The following is a 26,189-nucleotide window of genomic DNA, read 5'->3' as shown; positions in this document are numbered from 1 at the left end:
ACACCTGTTAAAGGTGTGTTGTATATTAGGCAGCTTTCCTTATTTTGGTGGGATGCATGTCTTGTCTTTGTGTGGGACAAAGGGTCTGTTTGCTGGCTGGAGCTGACTGACTGCTGCAAGCTGATCTCCTGCGCCAGCAGCACCCAGCGCTGCTGGCATGTTTGGGTGTGCTGGGAAATGAACCGCTTGAGAAGCCGTATCAGCAGCTACCTGAGTGTCAGACTTGATACTTTCATGGAAACCCACCCTTTCTTGGTTCTCATTATCTTTTCCTGTGGTGGGAGACATTTCACATGTTGCTTAAGAGAAAAATAACTACCTGACCAGGCTGAATAACAAAAACCCCTTTTTGCTCATCTCCAGATGAAAACACAAACCAGAGTTCCTCTGTGGACAGACAGGTTGGAGCTGTTCCTTTCCACAGTTCCTTTCTAAGCTTAAAGGAATAATATTACTGTAATTACAAAAGTGGCCAGCAAAAATCAAGCATCCAAATAGATGCCAATACTTCAGCGTGCAGGACGCAATATGGAGAGGAAGAAGGGGTACAGGGGTGGCAAGTACTATGTGTGCATATGTGTGTGGATTGCAGTTAGGAAAGCTGTGGTTTTCAGGGGCTTTCCTTTTAATCGAAAAAAAAAAATTACATTCACCTTTCTTGCTGCTGAGCAACACACTGCCATGACTTTTTTCTTTATTTTTTTTTTAGGTTTTTTTTTAGTTTTCTGTTTTGTTTTGCTATATATTATTTTTTTCCTAAGCATGGGGCTTGTATCTATGTACTTACATGCATTTTTTTTCATTGGGTAAATAGCAGAGGGAAGGGTGAAAAAAACCTCATATGTGAAAGTATCTTTCCCTAATAGAAGATATTAACTCTCCCCACAAAGCTTTACTCATATCCTTAGACCATCACACCTAGAATTACACTACTGTTTTAAAGCTTGTGATAGATGAAGAGCCAGGTGTATTTGCTAGAGAAGGAAAGCAAGTTCCCTGGCCCCTAATACAGATAACTCCATGTGATGCTATGTACAAACCTGTCAGATGCATTCTTTTACCAGATCCAGTTTCTTGGTTGTTTAATGGTGCCAAACTTAAATATCCCATGCAAGTCCCAGGGGGTAGTCAGGTAAATGTGGGAAATTTAGTCAAAACAGTTCGAGGTGCTACTTGGTCTTAACAAAAGCCTTTAGGTCTTAACAAAGGACTCTGTGTCAGCCACAGAGATTTCTGTCTCAAACAAAACCAGCCAGTGGTTTCTGTTTCCCCTTTGTATGTTAAATCAGCTTTCCAGAGGGGTGGTGGTCCTGGTGGTCCCCTGTGTTCCAGGAGCAGGAACCGACAGTTTGTGCAACTCTTTCAGGACATGCAGTGCATGATAAATAGTGAGTAACAAGAATAAAACTGATCAGTTAAGTCCTTTTCTGCTGGCTAGGTCTGCAGGAATGGAAGAGGAGAGCCCATACATGCCCTGACTGTATCCCTGGTGAGAGTGGAAGTGACCTCTGACAGCAGCAGGATTTGGAGAGGACAGGGGGAAAAGAGAGTGCTCTGTTGAGGATGTGCCTTTTGATGCCACTGGGAAAAAGCCAAATATGCTAGAAAAGTAAAAAAAAAAAAAAGAGAGAAAGAAAAAAAAGAGAAAGGAGAGGTGGTGTCAGCCTCTATTTAAGCTTGAATGACTCTTTCTCACTAGTTGAGTCCTCCACAAACTCTTGCTGGCTGTGCTCCAGGCTGTCACAGCTGCTTTGTGCCCGGCTGGCACACTGGCTCTGTCTGCAGCGCTACCTTTCCTCCCGGAGGAGCCAGCTTTATGGGGCAGGAACCGCATGCAGAGGGCTGGCAGCAAGCCCTGGTGCTGCCGGTGCTCCCCTGGCTCACGTGCACCGAGATGGGAGAGGATGGCTGAGGCTGGATGTGGACAGCAGAGGAGATCTCGGGAACCAAGTGGAGAAGCAGAACAGTAAGAGGGGACCGGTGGACAGAGAAGAGAGGAAATAAGAGTGAAAAGAATTGTAGGAGCAAAGAATAAAGATAGTTGGAGGGAACTTAGAGGAGCAAAGGCAACAACGGACTGGGGGCAATTAACAGCTGTAGAGAAAGAGGAGAGCCTAGACCATGGAGACCAAAGGGGCTGTGACCATTTTGCTCCCCCCCCTCCATCCAGAACAAGCTGTCAAGCTTGTTGAGTCTCAGCACTCTTCTCCTGTGAAATCCACTCCTAAAATGTGTGCTTCACCCCTCCGTACTGTGCAACTCACCTGCTCTGCCTGCTGAGGTTTCCTCCATAGCTCTGGCAGTAGATAGCAGCAGTGCATGTGTAGGTACCTGAAACCTCCTGATGGCCCAGGTATGGCTTCAGACAATGACATTTGAGGTGTTCTTTGTGTTGTGGTTCGGGTTTTTTAATGCTGGTAATGTTAGAGGAACGTAAACATTGCCAAGTCATGCTCTGGGAAATGCAAGAAGTCAGGTTGCCTGGGCAACCCTTGCTTGGCCTCCTGGCATGAAGGCATGATGATACAGCCTTGAATAACATGATTACGACCTATTTTTTCCACAGGGCATAGGATGGACGAATCTGTGCATAGCATGGACGATGCTGTGGGAATGAAGCTGTTGTCTGTTCCTCATTTGTTGCAGAATTTGGAAGGTGTGTAGTGAATGAGGCAGAGGGTTTGCAGAAGTAAAGAGGACAGTCTTGGGGAAATGAAGCTGAATGCTTCCTGAAGAGCTGTACTCATTCCCTGTGTCTGCCAGGGATGTTCTTGTATGATAATGGAAATTCCCTGGAATCAGGCTCTTTCAGTGCTGTCACTAATCACAATTTCTCCAATGTCTGTCTCTAGCATGTAATTCTGGGGCTTGACTGGCAGAAAGCTGGCAGCATTTATATTGGCACCTACAAGGGGTATTGCTGTGTGATTTTTCTCATTCTGGACACAATTCCTCTGTATTTTATCTCCCTGCCTGCAAAACAGGAATAAGCTTTGTCCTTGCTCTTACAAGAAGGTGGTGGAGATGATTTCATTGGTATTTATGAAGTACATGAATATTCTGACAGCACTGTAGGAATATCTCTGAGGAAACCTATGATTTTGTACTCACTGGGAGGTTTGGATAATAAGGCTGAGGGACACATGTTGAATGGGAAAGGTAGAGACATCATTAATAGCTGCCCATTTCCTGACTGCAGTGAGCGTTCTGGCGGAAAAAACAAATGTGTGATCATCTGATTAAGTGCTGTATCTTAATGCATATGAGCAACTGAAGATTGCAGTGGCAACCTTATGTCTGGCTTTTCTTATCTTTTTCTGAATGTGATTAGAAATACAGCATTGCAACAAATTATTGCAATCAGTCCTTTGCTATAATAGTCATTGAGTTAAAGCGTTGCTCTCAGGAAATAAGCCTCATTTTAGATGGTTTTAGTATTTATGTCCCGCACTTTTGTTGGAAGGCCATTCCAGACTCCAAATTGCTCTTGTACTGGGGTACCTTTTAGCATTCCATTCAAATACACAGTATCTGTCCAGGTCCTTTGTCTCTTTTCCCTCCCTAATTGCTCCTGTGACCATCTTTATCTTAAATGTCTTTTTCTCTTTTCCCATGCTATGTGAGCAGACAGCAGCCGCATTCCTTTGCTGAGCTGAAGTTCTCCTCTGTGTCCTCTCCTTTTATAAATAGGCTTGCCAGAGCTTTAGTTTCTCAAATATTGATGACCGGAATTGTAAAGGAGCACCAGTATTTCATTGTCTGAATTGCAAAGGCCTCATGGACACAATGAACTGGTGCCTTATAGTTCAAGTAGTTCAAGATGCCTATATGTTCAAGTAGCATATAACCAAGTCCGTCCAAAACAGTATTTGCTAAAAGCTCATCTTGCAGCAGAAGCATTTCCCAACAGTCCCTGAGTATCTTACCTTGTGTTTTGCATTTTTACTTGCTTTTGCAATGCAGGGTCTCAAGCTCACCCAGTTCCCTCTAATGTCCCATTTCTGCGCTGTACTGCTGGCAGTGCCTCACTTTGTCACCACCAGCCTTCATTGGCACATTCCAAAGGTTTGTGCCAAGCTCCCTAGTGAAATTATTAAACAAGATTATTATTTTTTTTAGAATCAGACAAGTCACCCCGCCACTAAACTGTTGCCATCTGTTTATGATTTCCATTTTTCTGTCCCTTATTGCTGTCTTCCCATCAGTCAGCTCTTTACCCACCTTATAATTTCTGTATGTGACTTGATAGACTTCGGTATTCCTTTCCTGTTTGGCTTTTCAAAAATGCAATGTTTCAGGCTGCTAGTTCTCTGTGATAAAAATAAATAAATAAGCACAAAGGGACTTCATGGAGACAGAAATCCTGGAAGGTATAAATAAACCTGTGTGCCAGTAACTCAGTATGGCTGAGAGTAGGTTGCTTCAGCTCTGCATTTCAGACTGATCTACCTCCTGCTGCAGAGCTGTCATGCTCCAGGGATTGATTGAGCCTCTGTGCTGGGCTTCCATAGCTCTTTGCGTGTTCAAAGAGCTACTGACAGTATCGTTTAGCAGCCAGAAAAATCCAGCAGAAGTCCATCACCCCAGGACATTTGTCATTTTGGACATCCTTTTTTGGCGGCATCATTTGACCTGTGTCTATTTTGCCTTTGCCAAGTGATGCAGAGATGGGTGGTGCCTTCATTTGAAGGCTTTAAAGATACTTTCTGATTTTGAAAGCCATGCTCCTGAAACGCAGAAGATCCCACGAGAATTCAACAGCGTTGGGAGCTGGAAGCTGGTAGGGTTCCTCTCCCTGTGAGACTTCTTAAGTCTCCCAATGAATAGTTTTAATTTCCACTGAGATATAAAGAGTTAGCTTGTTGATAGTTTCCCTACCGAGTCCCTGAATAGGAAGCCTGGAGTGTGTGTGGGCTCCGGAGTATGGGAAAACTCATAATGGGCCTCTGAGTAAATGGATAAAAGTATTTTTTATTTTCCACATTCACCCTTCTGGTAAATCATTCAGAACTGAAATGTTCAATGCAAATTCCTTCTGAACTGGTGACTTCAGTGCAAAATCAAAGAATAAGTTGGGGGCAGGGGAAATTTTCCAGGTGTTAGTCCAGCAACAGAAAGAGCAATAGTATGCTCCATGAGATTTTAATAGGCATTGGCTCAACTTCTCTTTTAAGATGTTAACGTTGATTTATAATGTCCAGGCGGCCAAAGAGCTGTCCGTCACTCAGCTGATGCCCATCACAGTCAGTCCGAGCTGGTCCTTTTGTACAGGCAGGTGACCTCCAAAGACAGCAGGCCACTTAAATGATGGCCAGTTCTGTAGGCGATGACTTTTTTCCAACTCCCATAGCTTATTCGTTGCTATCTGAATGATATTTTGATTATTGTAAATGATTGATTGGGGGGGGGGTAATATCTGACCGGTATATATAAAAATTAAGGAAGAGAAAGTTCTCAAAAAGATAGATGGTGTTGGAGACTTGGGGAGACTCCTTCATCTGAAGCAGGTTACTTAGATTTGGAGTTTCAACACGTTGTAGAGGGATGGAGGAGTAAATAGCTGGTAAAGCCAGAAGGCTTTCAGTAAAAAGTCAGGTGCTGTGCATTCTTTGATGTAATGTTTGAGACTGGATTCTTCTTGAGACTGGATTTTCCCAAAGAAAAAAAAATTACTCTGAGAAACAAAAAAAAACTAATTAAGAAAATCCAAAGAATATGGCATCAAGGACTGTCTTCTGCTGACACAGATGACGTTTTACTTTGACAGGCCAGATCTGGTCATTCTTAGACAGTTTGAAAGTAAACCTTTATGTCCACGTGAAATCTGTGCAACGTGTATTGTTTGTGTGGTTATTTTCATTGTTGCCCTTCAGCTGAAATAGTAAACAGTCATAGTAGCTTTTCAAAACCTTGTGCTGCTTCTAGTGCTTGCTTTGACGTTTTTGCTGTAGAAGGTTTTGCTTGGGCTCCGTTATAGGCTTTATAACCATGTTTTTATCTAACTGCTTCAGTTGTTCTGAATTATTTCATCCCCACTTACTCCTTTCCAGAATCTTGCTACAAAAATCATTTTGGCCTTGCTCTTCAAGATTAGGTACCATCTTTTTTTACTGTTGGTTTTTTTTTTTTTTAATATAGCCTTGATCCATTGCTGAGCCTGCTGGGTGCTCCTGTAGTACAAATATTAGTTTGACCAATTTCCTCTTTTGCTCCGCCTCTGTTTTTATGCTTTTGTGAGCTTCACGCCATGTAGATTCTGGGGAGAAATGGCTATTATCAGGTAGTAAGGAAAGTAGTAGAGCAATATTCTGCTTAAGTACAATCATTAATGTAAAATACCCTTTGTTGCTTTTCTCAGAAGCATTCCTTGTAGTTACTCTATGTAGAAGACCAGGAGTGACCTGTGAGCAGTGAATAGCTTAACTATTTGCATATAAGTAGTTTCTTTGATTTATTATTTTTATGATGCAGCTTTCAAGTAGCAGCAGACAAATGTGTCTTTCGTTTTGTTCATAAATCCATGACTTGCTTTCATTTTTCCCTGTCTTGTGTCTCTTAAAGAGATTGCTATTCAGTGGAGGAAGGCAGAGGTCAGGGCAGGGCAGTGCAGGCGACTGAGGACACCAGCACTAATTGCGCATGCATGAAGGGAATGCATGCGTGAAGGGAACGCATGCACAGTTCAGCACAGGGCCACGCTGCCGCCTGTAAACACCGTCAGTCTAGAAAGCAGCAGTAGAAGCCTGTGCCCTGAAACCCAGTCCTAGCCTGTACCCTTGGAGTGCATCATTTTTGTGATGCTTCTTTATAACCACAGCTTCTTTCGTTTTTATGAGACTTTATGCCCTTGCAGCTGCCTCACTGATCCAGTAGTTTGGAAACTGCTTTGCTTGGCATGCTTAGGGAGGTGTTGGAGCTCTAACCTAATGATGTTTGGGAAGTAAGCAGTGCCGTTCATTGCTGTCCCAGGCCAACAAGAATACCAGATGCAATATTTATTCAAACTGAAAGAGGGTAGATTCACATTAGGTATTAGCGAGAAATTCTTCACTAGGAGGGCGGTGAGGCAGTGGAACAGCTTGCCCAGAGCAGCTGTGGGTGCCCCATCCCTGGAAGTGCTCAAGGCCAGGCTGGATGGGGCTTTGGGCAACCTGGTCTAGTGGAAGGTGTCCCTGCCCATGGCAGGGGGGGTAGAATCAGGTGATTTTTGAGGTCCCTTCCAACCCAAACCATTTTATGATTCTATGAATATTTGCAAGGCTTGTGTCTTACTATTAGCATTGCAAAGAAAAGTTAGCTTGGAGCTGCCCAGCACTTTAAGGATATGGTGAGGGTTTAGTTCTGAAACGCAAAGACATCAGAGCTGACGATGGCCAAGAATTTTTCTTTAAGGAAATGTCTTCTGTTTAGGACATTGATCAGAACAATTTTAAATATTTGAAATGGGGAGCAGGGGGTGGAGGCGTGGAGGGAGGGAGGATAGGCTGACAGCGTCCTAGCCACTTCTTTCTGAAACCTGGATTTGAAGAAACCTCAAAAAATTCCTACAAAAAATTAGTTTGAGCTCCAGCACTTTCTATGGCTTTTCAGGTGTGCATTGCAGAAAGGCAGCAGATCTTACAACTGCACAAACACAGTCTTGCTGGGGAGGGGGATTTAAAAATTAACAGAACCCTGAAGTTCTTCAGGAAATTTTATATCATGGTTGCTGGGATCAAGCTCCTTACTGCCCCTAGTTTACATACATGTTTTAAACCGGGAGAGTGTTTGGGGTGTGAAGTTCTTGGGCAGTTCTTCAGCCCTAAGAAGATTAGAGGAAGCTTGAAAGAAAAAAAGTGGAACCTGAGATGGACTTTAGGCAGGTTGTTCAGCATTTTTGTAGCTCCTGTTAGTGTAATTGATAGTGTCCTGCTCTCCCGAACATCCCTCAGAATATCTGTAGTTCACAAGCAAAGCTGCTCCTTCTCATTCTTCCCATTGAAAGAATGATTTTGCTTTGGTTTGTTTCAGAGCTGGAAAAGGAGATCACCAGGAGACCGAAGAAAGTCTGTATTGTTAAAGTGGTGGGAACAAGAAACCTGTGGAAGAACATCGTAGTATTGTGTGTAAACTCGTAAGTTCGATCTCTCTTCATTTGGATGGTTGTGTGGTTGGTGAACTGGAAGCAGTAATGGGAAATGATAGGGTAGCTCCTCTGGTTCCCAGCGTGGGACCCTTCACTGGTGTCTCTGATAAATGGCCCTGGAAAACCACAAGCTGTTGCAGGGAATTATTTTTTTTTACGGCAAACGTGGAGGAACTCATCAGCCATTTCAGGCAGCAGCACCACATGTCTTCTCAGGTGTCGTGGTGCAAGTGCATTGCTGTCACCAGCGGTCTTGCACAGCCATGTGCTGGTACATGCTTACGCACGCAGACACCTGCAGCTGGTGGCCTGGGTGGGGTTTTTGAAATCATTCATGCCGCAGGAGTGCAAGTTTGTGTTGTTTACATCTGATAGAGCTGTGCTGCAGAGGAAGATGTTGCTTGCCAGTAAATACAAGCCTACTCCCTTGTATAATAGCTGTGCTTGATAGGGCTTCACAAGCAGATCACAAAGTGGTTCAGTGCTCCCAGATCACGTGTGGGGCGCACAGGGAGAATGTGTGGCCTCGCACAGAGCAGCATGATGTCCAGCTCCTAAGGCTTCGGCTTGGACGTGCTTACCTGGGCAAAACCATCTGCCTCTGAGACCTTCTGTCCAGAACTGAGTGCCTTGTGAAGTGGAAAGAGATGGGCAGAAAATTCAGCGTCTAACCAAACCCAATTTTGGGTAGGGTAGCGGCAGTGGATTTTCTAAATTTTTGATCTTATAAAATGCCCATTTCTTTTTGTGACTTTTTTTCAAATGGGAGGTGGGGAGAAGACTGGATTTTCCCCATCCTCTGCTCTGTTTAGAAGTACATGGCTCTCTTGTGGCTTTTTCTTCATTACTTCAGGGCCCTACTCTGCAGCCTTCACTCCTGTTACCAGGCTCAGGGGTCAGTCACCCCCCAGAGGGGACAGCCCCTGTGCTGGGCAGTCACCCAGGGGCACACGGGCTTCAGGGGTTGGTTGCCAGCATTACCAGTTGCAGAATCAACTCAGGTTTTATGATTTTTGTGTGTGTCTCTCACCCACCAGTGGGTGACTCCCTCTGTTTGGAAACAGAATTTTCCTCGTAGGCTGAGCTGGTAGATTTAGTAGCCTGTGTTAACTGTATTTGGGAAAAAAAGGTTGTGTAGGGAATTCTCCCTTTCTGCCTCACCCCTTTAAAGTACACACATTTGGAAATTCCCTAAACCAGAACAAGGCAGCCCAAAGAATAACTTCTGGCAGTAGCACATTGAGGCGGTTCACCTTCCAAGTAGAGCATGAAGCAGATGTGTGTTTGAGGAAATAGCTTCCATGTTTGTTTTTAGGGGGTGGGAAAAAAACCTATTTCATTTTATTTGTTATTCCTGTTAAGGAATGTACTAAGCCCCTGTTGGGGCTTAACTAAGTTTTAGTAGTGTGCAACATGGAGAAGGAACCTTTTGCAGGGAATGATAAGACATCAAGGGGGATAAATGTATTTAGTTTTAAAAGCAACTGTTCTGAGCTGCTCAGCAAGTTAAGATAATAGAGTAATTCCTGGGGAAGCAGGCTGGAAAGCAAACTTCAAATTATATGTTCATTTAGTTTATAGGTCATGACCTAAAAAGCAACTTCAGTAAGGGTGTTTGCATGCACAGAAAAGACAGAAGATACAAACCAGTTAATTCTGCCATCTTATCAACATTTTTTTGCTGATTAATATTTCTTTTATGGGAGGAGTCAGCTATAATCTAGGAAAACAATCTAGTTATAGTCTATATGACATTCTTGTGTAACAGCCAGTACTTGTGCTAGGTTTTTATCAAGGGGAAGGTGTTTGGTATTGGGGGTGTATTTTTGAACTATAGCATTGATTCACAAGATCAGAAGAGAAATTTCCCCAGGCCCTGGGCTGTCAGGCACTCAGCAATTGCATATTCCCCCAGCTGTTTCTATGTTTATATTAATATCCAATTTACACTGAGAGATACTTCAAATTCTTGACCTTCAGGAGGATAGAGGTGTATCAGTGTAATGTACCTGCCATTCATTTTTTGGAGACCTGGATCTGTGCCTGCTGCTCTGTCAGGCACAATTAATTTGTGACACGAGGTTTGTCTGCTCCAAATGCCAGGGGCAGGAGGCCCTTCCCAGCAGGGGTATTTGTGCTGTGACGGGGGTGGCTGGGAGCACTGACCTCCCGTAGCAGCTTTCCTGCAGTTTTGCACCACATCAGGGGTGATGCTGGGGCTTCTCATCCGACTTCTGTACCTCCAGCACCCTGCTCTTTATTTGCTGGGCAGGGGCAGACAGGAGAAGGACGAGTGCAATGGAGTGGCAAGATGTTGATCACTGGCATCATGAAGAAACTTTTTTAAAAGAGGGGGAGACACATTGCTGTGAAGGGTGGTGTAAATTCATAGATCGAATTAGGGCTTATTGTTTCATAGTTGTAAGAATCATTGCAGCACCTGCGACTTCCATTTCTAAGAGGTTTTCAGTTGTAACAGGCTAGCTTGGGAAGTGAGATGCAGTCTTTAGTCTGACCAAATGACACAGACAGGCGGGTCTTCCTGGAAGACATGGTTGTATTGCGTGGGTGTTTTGCTGTCCAAGCACACGGGCTGCTTCATCCCAGCAGCGCTGGCTCTATGGCTGTCAGTGGATGCACTGGGAACAGAGAGATATCCTTCTTGAGATGGGAGTTCTCGAGTGCGCTGGGAAAAGCAACCACACACTAGGAGTCCTCGTGAAGTTGCTCGTACCCTGATTGTACCACAAGCAACAGTTATATGAATGAAGCCAGTAGACTGCAAATGCCTAGTTGAGTGGAGTTTTTTCTTTTGCTGCTTTTGATCGCTGCTTATTTTTACAGCACCTAGAAGTCTGAGATGAGTCCTTTTGCACTAGGTGTTGTATTGCTGCAGAGGAAGAAACTCTTCGTGCATTAGCATGTTCCTGCGTTGAATTACGTTGCAGTGCGTGGCTGCCTTCTCAGCAATGATCTCCTCTTGCCCTCTCCTCTTTTCCCTAGGCTGACTGGTTATGGCATACACCACTGTTTTGCAAAAAGCATGATGGGGCACGAAGCAAAGATGGCGATTACCCACAACTTCTACGCGGACTACTACACCATGGCTGGGATTGCGCTGGCATCCTGCCTGGCCATGTGCCCAGTGGTTGGGTTTCTGGGGAGGAGAGGAGGACTCCTGCTTTTCATGATCCTTACGGCCCTGGCATCACTTCTGCAGCTGGGCCTTCTCAACTGTAAGTTGGAGACACGAGCTTTTCAGGATCACACAAGTTTGACATGCAAACAAGGGACCAGGAATTATGAACGTTTCCTTTGACTTTCTCAGATTTGACATGCCGTACACCTGCTTAGCTTAAGAAGCTGAATCTGTTTGAAGAATTCCCCAGACACTTGTTGTCTTAGGTTCATTAACAAAAGCCGTTGTGCGCTGGATGAGTCCCCGTGGTGAAGTTCATTGAGCACTGGTGCTGCTTCTAGGACTGTTACTTAAACAAAAAATGCTTTTAATTTTATTCAGTGAGATAACCTCTGGGAAAAGAGCTGGTTAGGGCTTGGGAAGGGAAAACCTTCCCACTCCAGTCTGCTTCTCAAATGGCCTCAAACAGAAGTTAAAGCAGTAGATGTATGTCCTCTGCCTGCTCTGAGCATCTTGCTACTGCAAGTAATATATAGGTAGCATGGAAATATGCAGCTGAAAGACCCTACTTTTAGCACAGTGTGTATGTATAGCCCATGTGAATATATACACATAATTTTGTGAGGTGACATAGCTTTTCAAATGGGTTGTTCCTGCCAAAAACAAGAGTATCCTGCCTTCTCCTTTGCAGGCAGTGACCTTTCTCTGGCCCTTTTGAGCTGCTTCAGCTATTTAAACTGCTAAAGAAATATTCTCTTTCCCTATTTTATTGCCTTGTCTTAATTTTCTGTTGGATGAGGAAGTTGAACTTGATGGATCAGAGAGAGGTGTTGAAGTAGAGGGAAGGTGGGATATGCTTTGCCCTCTCACAGCTGCCAACCATTAGACCCCTGCCCCATGAAACCTCACCCCAAGGAAGGGAGAAGAGCACTGAGACATGGTTTGAACAAACTGGATATGCGACAAACACTACAACTTGTTGCTGTTTTTCATTTCTAAGTTTAGAAATAATTAAGGGCTTTAATGAGAAAGTTTTTTGCATTAAGGATGGAAAGATTTCACATTCCCACATGCTGAAGGCAGCCCTGAGGCAGCAAGAATTGTTCCATATTTACAGATCGTGTTTCCTGAAAGCATTTACTAAGTGAACCTTCAGCAGACATGCTTTTTGTGAGTGTAGGAGGAAAACAGGGAACCTCTTTCATGGCATGGAGGCAACTCCAACATCGTGTGTGTTTGCTCCCAGCTTGGCACAGATGTTTACATTCCCTTTGAGCACACTTTACCATGTCCAGCAGTCCCCAGCCCATCCATGGGCTGCGACCATTCACATGCAGATGCACGCTGTGCCTGTGTGCAGCCTCCCAAAACTCCACATTCTTGAGGTGGTTTCCATCAGGGTCTCTCCATACTAATTAGTCTAATTTATTCGGGTTTTAAGGATGTCAGATGTTTATTGAGGCTGTTGAGGTAATAAACATGCAGTTGCTTAGTGGAGAGAAAGCATGCCAGAGCCATTAGTCTGCTCCAGAGTCATGAAGATCTGGTTGCAGCTTTTCAACAACAAAAAAGGGGTGAGGGAGGTAGGGAGGAACACCCTGTAGGAATCATTACAACCTTTTCCATAGCGGGTTTAGGTCGTTTTGTGAGCAAAGCTGCTAAAACTGAGAGCAGCCATGGGCTCCAGGCACATCCTGCTACATCGGCACCGAGGATGCTCTCAGTGCCATCCAGCCTTCCCCACCCTGCCCTCACCCCTCTCCCTCTCTTCGTGAGAAGAGGAAGCAAAGGCAGCCTTGAACTTCAGAGTAGTTTGGCTCCCCCTGCTCTAGACCATGCCCCACTTCTTCCTCAGAAGAGCTAGGCACAGTGTTTGGAGTGACCCTGCTGCTTATGATACCTGTTACAGCCTCCTGCGTGTTTTAGCGTAGCGCAGTCTGGGTGTAACTGGCAAATAAAATGAGAATTTGAGGAGGAGGGTGAGGGAGCGAGAGGGGTACTCCCCATCAGCAGGAAACCCACGGTGGCCTCTGAGGCTTGCCGTGTTCAGCCCTTCCTCCTGACCCTGGGATGTCACCTGGGATGTCGCAGGAACCTGGGAGATGACCAGCAGAGCTGTGCCCCTTGCTTCCCAGTACTGCCATGTGCTCCTTTGCGGTTGGGACACATGGCAGCTGGTGGCTAGTGTGGCACATGGACCACCAGCTCAGGGTTTTGGTGAGAAATAAGTCTCCCACCAGTGTGATGGTGCTGATGCCCAGAGTTTTGCTCTCTAACTAAAGCCTCTGTAGGCCATTCCCTTGGGGCTGCAGCAGGAGGGCAGTTTCTCTTCTCCCCCTTCATTAATGACAAAGAGGCCTTTGTGTTAATCCCAGTGGTAATTCTGGGGCTCTTAAAAAAGCTTTACTGCTGTGTTTGTTATCACTGCCTCATTAGCATGCTGTCCTCCAGCTGAAAGGGGCCTGGAAATGGTGTGTTCTATCTGGTGGCCAGGGGAAGATGTGCCAGCCATGGCACTGGAAAGGAGAAGGCAGGGGGTGGGAGTGGGGTGCAGGGGGCTAGGGTGGCATGTGGAATTTACCTGGGTTTGTTTCTTTTCCTTTGAATAAATAAGTATGTAACCAATAGTATGTTCTTGTGTTCTCTCCCTTTCTCTCTTACTTTTATCGTACTCTTAACTTCTGTGGTCTTGGATCCAGTGATTGGAAAATACAGTCAACTTCCAGACTCAGGTATGCTTTCCAGATGGGTCAGCACCGTGTGGGAAGCCCTCCCCCGGGAGCGGGTAGATCTGAAAGGCTGGAGCCAAAGCACCCGCAGGAGAGCTGCTCCCACAGACGGGTGCAGGGGGAAAGGCCACTTCTACACCGTGCCTGGGGACCCCGCTGGCAGGCTGGCTTCTTCGTTTATATACAGTCTCTCAGTGTAGCATCCCCTCCACAGTCTGACACGCCTCTGCATGTCAAGAGAAGGTGCAAAGATCACCCAAGGTTTATTTTTTAGATAAGGGGCAAGGCTTTCTTAGAAAGTCTCCTTCTCAGAAGCAACATTGCCAGTCTGTTTTTTTCCAGAAAGATCTGAGATGCTAAAGTCCCTTCTGATAAGGGGACTTAGGCACCTTTAGAAGATACTTCCCTGGACACTTATCCCAGCCTGAAATACTATAATAGCAATGCAGTAACAGGCTACAGGGGAACAAAATTTACCCTTCTGTATTTGATTTAATGGACCTGACCTTGCCCAGCTTTTCTGCGTCTGTTCTGCTGAGCAGTCCCCGGCTCCCTGGAGGGTCAGGAGTGCAGCCTCACCCGCTGTGCAAGAGTTACCTCGGAGACCCATAGTTTGCAAGGTGCCACACTCACATCCTTCTCTGCTGGCAGTATTTGCTCTCTCTCCCCAGTTTGGGGTGCGTTGCAGAAAGAGCTTAGCCCTGAGCAGGCTGCAGCATGTTTTGGAAGTTGTAACCAAAGAGCTCCTAAATACCTTTTGCTCTCCAGACAGCTGATATGTTCAGCAAGAACAAAAGCAGGTGTTATTTTTCATTAGATCCAACCCAGAGAGTGCACCTGCTTGAGACTGCATGCTGCCGAGCAGCCCTTTCTCCAAGCAGATCTTGGGACTTGGCTGGAGGAAGGTGGGGGACATTGGCCGCAAAGCTTCAGCCCTTTCCCTAGTGCTCCTGTCAGGCATGATGTGTTCCCCTCATATGGTGCAATAGCCTGTTCAAACAACGTGGCCTCCTCGCTGGCCAGGAGGGACCCACGGGAGCTTGTGCAACCCTGGATCAGATATCCCATCCCTGCCCGCAGAAGGTGGGGAGCAGGGATCAAATGAGAGATGTATTGTCATTGTGGCCAGGAGACAGAATCCTTTAGCTTTGTTTAGATTTACTGGGGTTTCTCCCTGTGCTTGGTAGACACTGTTCACCCCTGGAAACCTCGCTGCCATCCAGCCATGAAATGACTGAGCAAAGAGCCTTGCTGGACACAGTGACTTAGGGGAGGGCTTCACCGTCCTTGGCATCAGCTTTTCTCACCCAGGGTGTCAGGTGAAGGCTGTCAAGCTGGCTATTAGGGCAGAGTCTGCAGACTGATCATGTGCAGGGGCTTAGCACGGAGACGGGAGCACTGTTATTTCTTTCCCTCTTGTCCTACAAGCCTCCCTGGTGCCTAAGCCACCGAGCTGTACCAGATGTTTGGCAGCTTGATGAACGCTGGCTGCCTCCGCTTGTCTGTCAAACGTGGGAGGGAAGCGGCTGGTGCCTAAAAGACTGCCCAAAGATCTATTTTTTTTCTTGGGTTTTACTTTTTTGTGGTGGCTGGACATAAGCAATTCAGAGATCACTGCCATTTTTGGCATGGCATTATGGGGTTTTTTTCAGGTATGTTTGTGTTTCAGGTGCTTAGGGAATGGATTTTATAAATACCAGTTTTAAATTAGTATTACAAAAATGACTCAAGTTCTTGTCTAGGGAGGATGAGTAACAGAAACAATTTTTCCTTGTTTTCTTCCTTGGAAGTTTGGCCTTATCCTCACTGTTCATAAACACACTTGTCTTGGCAGGTATGAGTGACAGTGTCAAAGACAAATTCTCTACTGCATTTTCCATCGTGGGTATGTTTTCTTCGCATGCGGTTGGAAGCCTCAGCGTGTTCTTCTGTGCTGAAATCACACCCACAGTAATCAGGTGAGACACTGGAGTCCCCTCTTCAAAGAGTAGGGATGAAATTATCCTCATTTAATTGATAACTGACTGTGTAACTTAATACACTGTATGGGAGGAGAAATCCCCCATAGTTGGAGACCTCATAGCAATTTTTGGGCTGCTCCTTAATGTCACTGCAGTCAGTCTGCCCAAGTAAATGCCTGTCTGTAGACAGAGGCTTTGTTTCCCATAGCTCCACCTTGTGTCCCATCGTGGTGATTTTCAGTAAGCTGGGCATCATGAATTGCATTTGTTTGCAGTGCAGTATGGTCTTAAATACTTAGCGGAACCAGATAGTGCAGTTGAACCATGTCACTGCTTCACATACTCTGGCTGGACTTGTACAAGCAGTGACCATGTGAATATGTGGCTTGATATTAAAAGAGAAATTCCACAAGTGTGCAGAGGAGGACATAGGTGCCAGCAATCCCTGCCTCCATTAATTAATCAGGCCAGCTATAGGGGTACTTTGATGGAAAGGAGGTGTTGCAGCATGTGGTGTTAAATGCTTTTGGTGTGTACAGGTGCTCTGCAAGTCTGCCTCTCCTACAGCAGCATCAGTGTGAGTGGTTTGCCTTTTATTGCAGATAGTCATCTTTCTCTTTGCACCCAGATCTATTTTAGCAAAGGCTCAAAGTTTTTTTTAAAAAGGAGTGCTTTCACCCCAGGCAGTAGTAGAAATCAGGCAGATGGTCTTTGCTGGAGAGCTTCTCATAAAATGTGTTGTCAGGTTTTTGTACCATTTTCTGTATTCACTGTTTATTACCTTTCACAGCACAAAGGTTGTGCTTTTGTGTTCTAGATTATGTTTTCAGCAATGCTGCAGCAATTCAGGAGTCTGCCTGGCCTCCATTGAATTTCCCAGGAATGTAGGTCATATGGATGGGAGGAAGAGAGGGTGGAGGGAAGAGGAATCTCGGTTTTTTCCGCTCTTTTTTTTTTTTCCCCCTCCAAATTATATACCTTTTCAATAACTTTGCAGAAGTATTACAGCAAAACTGTCAGCTGAGTAGCCAGAGTCTCCTTGATCCATGGCCTTTTCTTCCAAGCAATCTGACTTTGTGAATGTATTTTACAGGTAACGTTATTTCCACAGGGAAAGGCAATGTGAGTGGTGAGGTTATACAGCACCCAAAACACTAACAGCTATTTACTTCAGTGTGTGTCACTCAGTATGGTGGTTTTATGCCTCTTTAATTTTCTCCTTGTCTCTGTTTGAAAGACACATAGATAAGGAATTGGCCACGTCAACCAGAAGAGAATCTACCAATGTCAGATGCACAGTGTGAACTTTGCAAGCTATTTTTCTTAAATCATTTATATGTCTACAGGGAAGGGGACAAAATCCTGGTTGGGAGCTGAAATTCTGCTTCCCCTGACTCTGCTGGGTGACACCAGGCGAGTGACCATAGCTGGATATGCCTCAGGGTCCCCATTTATTAATAGGGATGATGACACTGCAGTGCTTTGTGGTCCTGTCACTGTGAAGCTCTTGATAAGAACCACTCCGGGCTCTAATTAGTGGGTGGTGCTCAGCGCTGTGTGTAATCCTGTCTCAGGCGGAGGTGTGTCGTTAAGCTTCCTTGTATCTTGGGTTTTGGTGGGATCTGCCTGCTCCCTCATAACCTGTTCCCCAGAATACTGCCTTGGATGCCCTTCAGCGTGTCAGACCATGTCAATATACTTTTGGTTGAATGTGGAGGAGCCTTAAGGAAAAGGGAGGCAGAGAGAGCACTGGGGCCATCTCTGGGGTTTCTCTGATCAGATCCTTTACCTGTAATCCCCCATCCCTAAGGGAGGAAGACAGCGCTGCTGTTGTCGGAGTAGTGGTGGCATAATAGTGAAGCCGTAGCACCCGGCCAGCTCTGCTGCTGTGGGGTTGAGATGAACAGTTACAGCGGTGTAGGAGGAAAGCAGCCATCTTCATCGCCCAGAGGTGCCACCTGCTCCAGAAGCACAAAGGTCCCATGCTGTCATGTGGCACAGAGGGGTCTTCGTACCCTTGCGCTGCACCCCGGTCTCCTGGTGCTAGGTTAGGAGAGCTTCACCTGCAGCTCCCGTTCCTTGTACCGGGGGCTTTGGTATGGAGCTCCTTCCAAAAACTGAATCTAAGCACTAAGGGGTGCTGATAATCCATCTCTAACAATCTTGATGGGAACACCACTGCAGTCTGCCCAGCTACTAGGTAGGAATAGGCTGAGGAAAGCATAGCGTGTCCTCTCCCCGTCCTCTGTGTGCTCAGTTACTACCAAGTGGGAGAGAGATCTGTTGGTTTTTCTCTCTCTGTCCTGCTTTTGTGCCCACCTGGCCAAAGAAATGGAGAGTGGAAATTAGAAATTAGGAGCTTTACCCATCAAGAGCCATCTCAACCCAAATTTCCAGCGGGTACGGTGCTGTTTACTGGGACCTGAACCAGGCCTGGCTTTCCAAAGGCAGCGCCTTGCCCCGTGAAGCCGAGGGATGCCCTGGTGTGCCAAAGAAGCTCTGGCCTGGGACTGAGCGCACAACAGGGTCACTTACAGACAGGAAAGGCAGGGAAAAACCATGGAGGTTTCCAAGGACTGACTTCAAGAAGTGCCTGAGCTGGCTGGTCAGAGCCCTCAAAACCTGGTCTGAATCCAGTGCTGGCCCTGCTTTGTGCGGGAGGCTGGAGCACGTGCTCTCCCAAAATCTTCTCCACTCCTCCAGCCCGAGTGGTGCTCTGGCTCTTTTGTACCCTGAGCCGTGCCACCCGGGTGGCCCAGATGTTTGCTCAAGACAGACAAATGGCCATCTGAAGATAGGATTAACGTTCCTCTGCTCCCCTGAGCAGTGGTGAGAAGGGCAAATCCCCTTTCTTGGGCTTAGCCTGGTTTGAGCAGAGAATATCACTGAGGGTGTTTTGCTGCTCTCTGAAAAAAACGCTGCGGCAGCGAGCGAGGAAATTCTCCCCTGTGAGCTAGGAGGCCCCTTCTGAGGGCAAAATTGTGGACCAAGGTCCTTTCATGATTTGCCCACGCCAGGACCATAAGCCAGCAGCCCTCACAGTCCCTCTCCTGGCTCTGCTTTGCAGCTCGGAGCGCCCTGGAAGCACCAACACTGGCCTCCTCCCACGGGAGACCTGGCACTGAGGAAGAGCGGTGCCCCAAAAACACCCTCAATGGTTTTGATTTCCACCTGCTGCCCTGTGGCACCTGCAGAAAGTGTGAATTACAAGGGTGCTGCCTCTCTTGCCCTGTACCCATTTCCCTGATGTGCATGTGAATAACAAAAAATTCCTGACAGCATTTTTCAGTTTCCTTTTCTCTCCTCCCCTCCCCCCACCCCTGAATTTATGTCTTTGCAGTATAATCAAACATTTTTTAAAAAATCATCTTCTAGGACACATACCAAAATGTATTTTCAAGCATTCTTTTGTCAGGTTGTGATGGTGCTGGATAAAGTAATGCCTGCTCTAATGACTGGTGTCATATGGAAAAACTTTTTTTTTTTCCCCTTCCAGATCTGAAGCTACTTGCCCTGTAACGACAGAGCCGCCTTTGTTGTTGCCTTTTCCTGTTTCCTTTCAGCTTGTTTGATGGCCTTCTACAGCGGCTTTTAAAACTCACCTCAGGTCCTTCTTGGGGGTTGAGATACAATTTAGCTGTAGCAAATACTGATGTAAATAAGCCAGGTTTTTGTTGCTCCAGAGCCAGCTTGGAGAGTGATTTGCCATGCATTCAGGGCTGGTTGTGTCGATTACTCATGTGAGCGTATTAATGAAGTTGCAGGGAGGCCAGCTGCACAATGGCCGCATTCAGCTGGGTTGCTAAATTGCCATTGGAAAGCTGGCAAGTTTTTAATAAGGGCTTTTGCAGTATTTGGGGAAATCACTGTTGTCTGTAAAAAATGCCCTGCCGAGTCGGAAGAATTAGAAGGTGCATATGTGGGTTTTTGATCCAGTCAGTGTCCCAAGAGCATCTTTTGCACCCTGTGCTTGCTGCACTTCAGCTGTCAAGTAAGCAGCGGTGGGTTTTGGAAAGGATTGGGTGCAGATTAGCTTTAACACGGTGGTTGGCTGAGTGAATTTGGCATTTGTAGGTTTGTAATGCTGTGATTACTAGTATGCTCAATAGTAGATGAAGCTTTCTTTTTTTCCAAATGGCTGATGTAAAGCAGTTCAGTTGTCTTCTATAAGGTCCAGTTATCGTTAATAATTACATCTCTGCTTTTGGGCCAGGAACTGAAGCACCTGAGCCTATCTGATCACCAGAGGGTTTGGGAATAGATGGCATCTCCCAGAGGAGCTGCAGGAAGCGTGCTGCCCAGGCGAGCCGGGGGATGGAGGCGTGGGGAGCAGGGTGCCAGTGATTAAGCTCACAGGGAGACCTCCCTCTGCAGGCAGCAGCGTCTTTGGGAAATGAAGGACAGGCTGCCACTCTCAAAGGTTTTACTAAAACAAGTCACTTGAGGGTGACACTTGGCTGGCTGGAGACCTCAGTGGTGCCGCAGCAGAAGGAGGGAATGGTCTGCCCCAGAGAAACGCCTGCGGTGCCGCTTCTGCGCGGGGTCACCCAGCAGAGATGAGCACGAGCTGTGCCTCGGAACAAGGTGGGCATGCACATGGTGCTGCAGGTGTGCCCGGCCCGCTGCTCCAGCAGCTGGAGAGGCTGATGAGCAAGACGAGGGACTGCAAGAGAGGTTGCTGGCATAGGCGAGTGTCATGAGAGAGCACTGAATTTGGCTTGCACAAGCAACTGCCACGCTTGCAGCTGGAGGAAGATGAGGTTATTCTTGCACTTTTTTTAAGCTTTAATGTGTTTCTGTTGTTTTTTGTTGTGCGTGCATGTATCATCTCAATACACAAGCACGTTGCATTTAAGTAATAAGCATTTCTGCTATTATTTTATAAATATTTTATAAAGTTACCTATTTATAATTTAAGCATTTCACCAATGCTAAGTTTTTTGTAACCTTTCTGTGATACAAGAAGAACAAGAAAGAGTGAAGTGAGGGATGTACCTGAACTTGTACAGCGAGTTAAGAGGAGGTCTCAGAAATGAATCCCAAACTCTTGTTTTCCTGTTCTGACCACTAGCTATGTTATCTTTTTTTTCTGAAAAGTGTGCATTTTATTATAACATCAGTGTGTTGAGAGGTTCCAGCCACAACATGTTTTTATGGAGAAAATATTTCAGCACTCAGTGTTTTGTGTAAGGTACCAGGGTAGTGGCCTATAAAGTCTAATCTCCTGCCTCCACTGCTGACTGATGCAAGACACTTTAGAGGCAGCCAAAATTGACTTTTGCACCTACTGCTTCTTGGCGTGAGCTGGAGAAGGCTGGCATGCGAAGTGAAATCTGGTTATCCTCCACTGAATATAGAAATACTTGGAAATAGGAATACTTTAGAGGGCTGTCTACACACTCACGTGACAAAGCTCCTCTTCCTCTTACACGGGGGCAGTTACACGGGTGTGAAAAGCTACTGCAGTGGGTATAGTTGTTTCCCCACGCTGAGGCAAAGAGGCAGCAATGATCTACGACAGCAAAGCAATTCCCTGCTTGAGTTACCGTGCAGTATGAAAGCTGTGAGCAAGCCAGGCTTGCCTCAGAGCTTTCTGATGCTCAGGTGCGTGCTGGACAGGGGGTTGGTCTGCGGGACCAGGAGCGAGGGGGCTGCGGGGCCGGGCTCTCACCTCTGCTGTGTCCGCAGGGGAGGCGGGCTGGGGCTGGTCCTGGCCAGCGCGGGCTTCGGCCGCCTGACCGCCCCCATCATGGAGCTTCACAACCAGAAAGGCTACTTCCTCCACCATGTCATCTTCGCCTGCTGTACGCTCATCTGCATCATCTGCATCCTGCTGCTGCCAGAGAGCAAGAACCAGAACCTGCCTGAGAACATCCCGGACGGGGAACATTACACCCGGCAGCCTCTCCTGCCACACAAGAAGGGGGAGCAGCCCCTGCTCCTGACAAACTCTGAACTCAAGGATTACTCTGGCCTTCATGACTCAGCAGCCGTGAGTGACGGGATCTCAGAGAACACCACTGCCAATGGGATGAAGTCGATGTAACCGGGTGGATTTTTTTTTCTTGTTGTTTTTGGTTGGGTGGGGTTTTCGTTTGTTTTTTTTTCCATTCTCCTCTTTCTTTTGTATTTTATTTGATGCTGTTGTGCAGGAGGAGCAGCACTTTGGGCAAAGGTGTTTTGCACAGATTTTACAAACCAGTGATGGAGCAGACACAGATTTGGGGGAATTCAACTCTGCTGCTAAAGCAACTTTTGGCATCTTCAACTGTTGTGCAGATTGCTCTTGAAAAAGTTATGGGGGAAAAGACTCATCTGAGAAAAGACCTGGCTGGAGGTAGCCCTTCAGAACTCTTTTTTTTCCTGCCATTAAATATGTATATTTATTTTGATTTATTCTCAAGAAGCACTTTATTTCCTTTTCCTTTCATAGATCACAAAAATGAAGCCATCTTATTATAAGAGGTGCAGCCATTCCAAGAAAGAAACCATGGGGGGGATTGTTTTCTGTTTTGTTTTTGTGTTTCTTTAAAGGAAAGAGGGATCCACTGCAAAGTTGAATTGACTGAAACTTAGACTTGTGCAACATTCTTCTGCCTGTCTAGAAAGTCCAAGCGCCCACGTTGCCTGCTGTGTTTGTGTACACCAAAAGAAAAAAGAAAAAACGAAAAAAACAGAGCAAAGCCTGTTGTGACTCAAACTCTGACTGCATTTTAGGCAGCTTGTGTTTGTTTTTATAGCCCATGTGCACTTATAAGTTACTTTCTATATTAGTTTGGGGGTTTTTTACTGAATGCAGTGAAGAAAACCCTACCCAAATAAGCTGATTTTCAACAAGAATCAGCCTTCTGCATTTTAAGAGTCCATTAATCTATTTTAGCCAGTTCCTGCTGGTCTTTAATAGTAGTGTTGATAATGTAAATGATCTGACCAATGATGCAAAAATTAGTTTTGCCGAGAATGGCTTTAATTACCAGGAGGCCCAGAATCTCTGACTGACTGCTCCAGAGGAAGAGCATAGACCAGCAGAGGTGAAAAGTAAGGAGCATGGGCTACGATCCGTACTTTTATTCCAAAAGACAGCACAACTGGGCTTCCCACTCCTGGGAATGAGTGTCCTGGTATTATCTTACCTGGTTTTAGAACCAGGGTTCGGGGTTTAAATTTACACGGACAAAATGTTTAAGTGACTATTTGAAAGGAATGAGTTGATGGCCTGTGAATAATGACTTACGGTCTGCTGTTGGCTGTCTTGGGGCTTTTAGAGGTGTTTTCTGGTTCTGACCCAAGAATATACAATGAACTCACACAGATTTCCCCGCATCCCCAACTGCTCTCGTAGGATTTTCATTCAGGGAAAAAAAAAAGTTTACTCAAATTGGATCAGTCCTACTCTAGCCTAAGCAAAGTGAACATCCAGTTTGTCTCCTGCTGTGCAGATGGCACTTTGATAGTGGCCACTCAACTTCTCTCCTCCAGGCCCCAAACCAACTATTTCCTTTGGCCATCGGCTTTTGGTTCTCACTGTGTGAATATCGTGAGGATCTAGTTCAATGCAAGGACTTTGTAAACAAACAGCTTTCTTGCATTGTAGTTAATCTCCCTGCTCTCCCTCCCTCTTCTCCTTTCTCACTCAGGCCATCCATTTGTGATTGCTCGGTAGTGCAGACGTTCAGACAAACAGAGCAGCAGGATGTCAATGTTGTATTGAGTGTCCATATGATTGCCACTTTGTTTGATGTACATCTTGCGTTCACACACGTAGAAAGTGCTCATTTGCACTTTCCTCCTCTACCTTCCCTCCCCCTTTCTCCTTTGCTGTATATATTGTCAATTAACTACTGTACCTAACAATTTCCATCCTCCATTAGGCTGCCGATGTCTTCTTACAGTCCCCAATAAATCAGAGATACATGCTCCCGGGTGGGCGATGCAGTAAGTAGCACAGCCTCAGATGCTGCAAGGGGACAGGTAGACCTGCAGAAGTGACAGATTGTTGTGTTCAGAGTAACAATGTTGTCCTAAAGCTGCTAATTTTTGTACAGAGGATGTGGACATTCGGGTTCTTCTTGAGCCTGGTAAGAAACACTGGACCAGTTGATGGTAGTTTTGCCCAAAGTTACACTACTGGTTTTTTTCACCTTTGCTAGACTTGCTGTGACAGTGAGAGCCCGATCTTCCTTGCACTCAAGTTTTATTGTCGAGCTTGAGCGCAGCTGCTTCTCTTTTTGTTTTGTGCTGAGACTTCCGCAGTCAGTGTTCACCTAAGGAAAAAGCCCAGGTGTTCCCCATTCGCGCAGTATTCATATGCCAGATTTGTGCAATACCTTTTGCCTTCGATGCAAGATGCTTGTTGCAAGCCACGCACATTGAGGTGGGGGAAAAACAAACAGGGTTTCACAACAAAAAAATTGAAGAAGCAAAACAAGTCTTAAGGGAAGAGAAAAAGGGCCTGAAAGTGGAGAAGGTGCAAGCGCAGAGGCGGAGAGCAGCGTCCTGCCGTCCATCGTGCCGTGGAGCCAGCAGCTCCTTCGTTCATGGTCTCTGTGCCTGTGTGCTCAAGCTACGGTACGGCTTTTGTAGACCATCCACAAGCCTATAGAACTGGCTGCTTCCAGCACTGTCAGCGGTCCTGGTGTGCTCACCGCTGTTGTCCACAGCGCTTTATTGTTTCCTATTCTGGTGGTTGCTCTCTGATGACAGACGGGCCCAGGGAAGTGACTGGTTGTTTAAACATATCAACATTTATATAGTAAACAAACTAGGTGACAGGAACATGCAGCTTTTTTTTTTTTTAATCTTATGAAATTGACTTGATTTACTGCTTTTGCGGTTTTTTTGCCTGAAACCAGGTAGTCGGTACTGATCTTCTGCAACATGGGGAACCCAAACTTGTCCAGTTGGTCTGGCCCTCTGCCTCTGTCACGACAATGAAACACAAACTTAATTCCCTGCCTTGGCAGCTCCAGTTTTGCTCCTTTTCCTGAAAAAATAAACACTTCTGTGATGATTAATTTTTTCCACACACGCTCACAGAGTTGAAAAGCCTTTGCTAAGCGTATCTTGCGTGGAGGAGTCGGGTACCAGGTGATGCAGCAGGGCAGAAAGGAAATACGGAGATGCTTACCCTGCTCCGCCTGGTCCTGCAGCAGGACAGGGCGCTCTGCTGGGGTCCTGGTCTGCTGCACCACCAGCTCCGCAGCTGCGTCTCCTCCACAGCCATCACCAGGAAAGGCTTTTCTCAGGTGGCTCTTTCTGGCCACTGCAACAGGGAAAGCGGTCAGAGCTGCCCTGTCCATTTTGGCCTTTTTCTGTGAACCTTCAGTAACCTCTAAGTTCATCAGTGAATCTTCCTTTGGGTTTACCATTCAAGGGCTTTATTCCATCTTTGTAAGTTTAAACAAAAATGTGAAAGTGACATTATGCTTGATGTTGGGGGTTTTGTCCCCTTTTAAGGTTTCGGTACTGCTTTTGTTACCAGACACACTGCAAATGGATAACAACAAGTCGCCCGTTTGCAAGTGTTTTGTGGTCACTCAGAAAGGGGTTTGTGTGATTTACTTCTTGGTTTCATTGAGCAGGTTTTTTGTTTGGGTTTGTTTTGTTGGTTTTTTTTTTTAATGGAAGTATTTTACTTAACTGTTGCCACTTCCTGGACCCAACACTAAAGGTCACCAAACTGGAAGCAGAAGTGCCATTAACTGAACTCTGTGAATGTCAAGTCGCACCTGTAGCTGGCACATAAGACAACGCTATTAAGTGGGTGGGATGATCTCCCCCACTGTAACTTTTTTTTTTTTTTTTTAAGAAAAATAAAATTACAAACCTCATTTTAAATGTATTGTGTAAAATGTTTTGGGAAAGGAGTACGGTGTGTTATGTCTAGTGGGTGAGACCTCCCTCCCCATTTCAGTTTCTGATGAAGTTTTAAAAGAATCGTGTTACTGTATGTTTTGATCATGAATAGTCTGGTGGTGCTTCCTCATAGCACAAGCTTAAATCAAGTACTGAAAACAGTCTTACAAGCTAAATGTCTGCATGATGTTACATCTGTTGTACCTACTGAAAAGAACTTTGTATGTAAATGTACAGAATAAAAAGACGTTGTCCCATCAGTTTGCTCTCCTTGGTCTGGCTCCCTCGCAATGACTTCTGGAACGGCTCGGCAGTGGCTAATGTCAGTGGCATCTCAGCAAACAGTCCTACCCTCCTCTACAAACAGAATGAGCTGCTTG

General features: G+C 45.8%; 1 protein-coding gene across 4 annotated transcripts in view; it reads left to right on the top strand.

Annotated features, from left to right (window-relative positions):
• The window catches only part of SLC22A23 (solute carrier family 22 member 23), a 113,684-nt gene extending 87,615 nt beyond the window's left edge, over nucleotides 1-26,069 (top strand). Inside the window, exons 6-12 of one of the 4 annotated variants that reach the window (XR_008731191.1) lie at nucleotides 2,567-2,656; nucleotides 8,011-8,113; nucleotides 11,129-11,361; nucleotides 13,964-13,996; nucleotides 15,828-15,951; nucleotides 21,643-22,291; nucleotides 22,388-26,069. Coding sequence is in view for 3 of the 4 variants with exons in the window: in XM_055703621.1 (XP_055559596.1) it covers nucleotides 2,567-2,656; nucleotides 8,011-8,113; nucleotides 11,129-11,361; nucleotides 13,964-13,996; nucleotides 15,828-15,951; nucleotides 21,643-22,000 (941 nt within the window). In the remaining variant the exon portion in view is untranslated. The other 3 variants (XM_055703621.1, XM_055703623.1, XM_055703622.1) reach the window with 3 other exon arrangements.
• The last annotated feature ends 120 nt before the right edge of the window (nucleotides 26,070-26,189 follow it).

The sequence above is a fragment of the Falco cherrug genome, chromosome 3 (genome assembly GCF_023634085.1).
Source record: "Falco cherrug isolate bFalChe1 chromosome 3, bFalChe1.pri, whole genome shotgun sequence".
Taxonomy (NCBI): Eukaryota; Metazoa; Chordata; class Aves; order Falconiformes; family Falconidae; genus Falco; species Falco cherrug.
The sequence above is the reverse complement of the archived record's forward strand: the minus strand, read 5'-3'. Positions and strand labels throughout refer to the sequence as shown.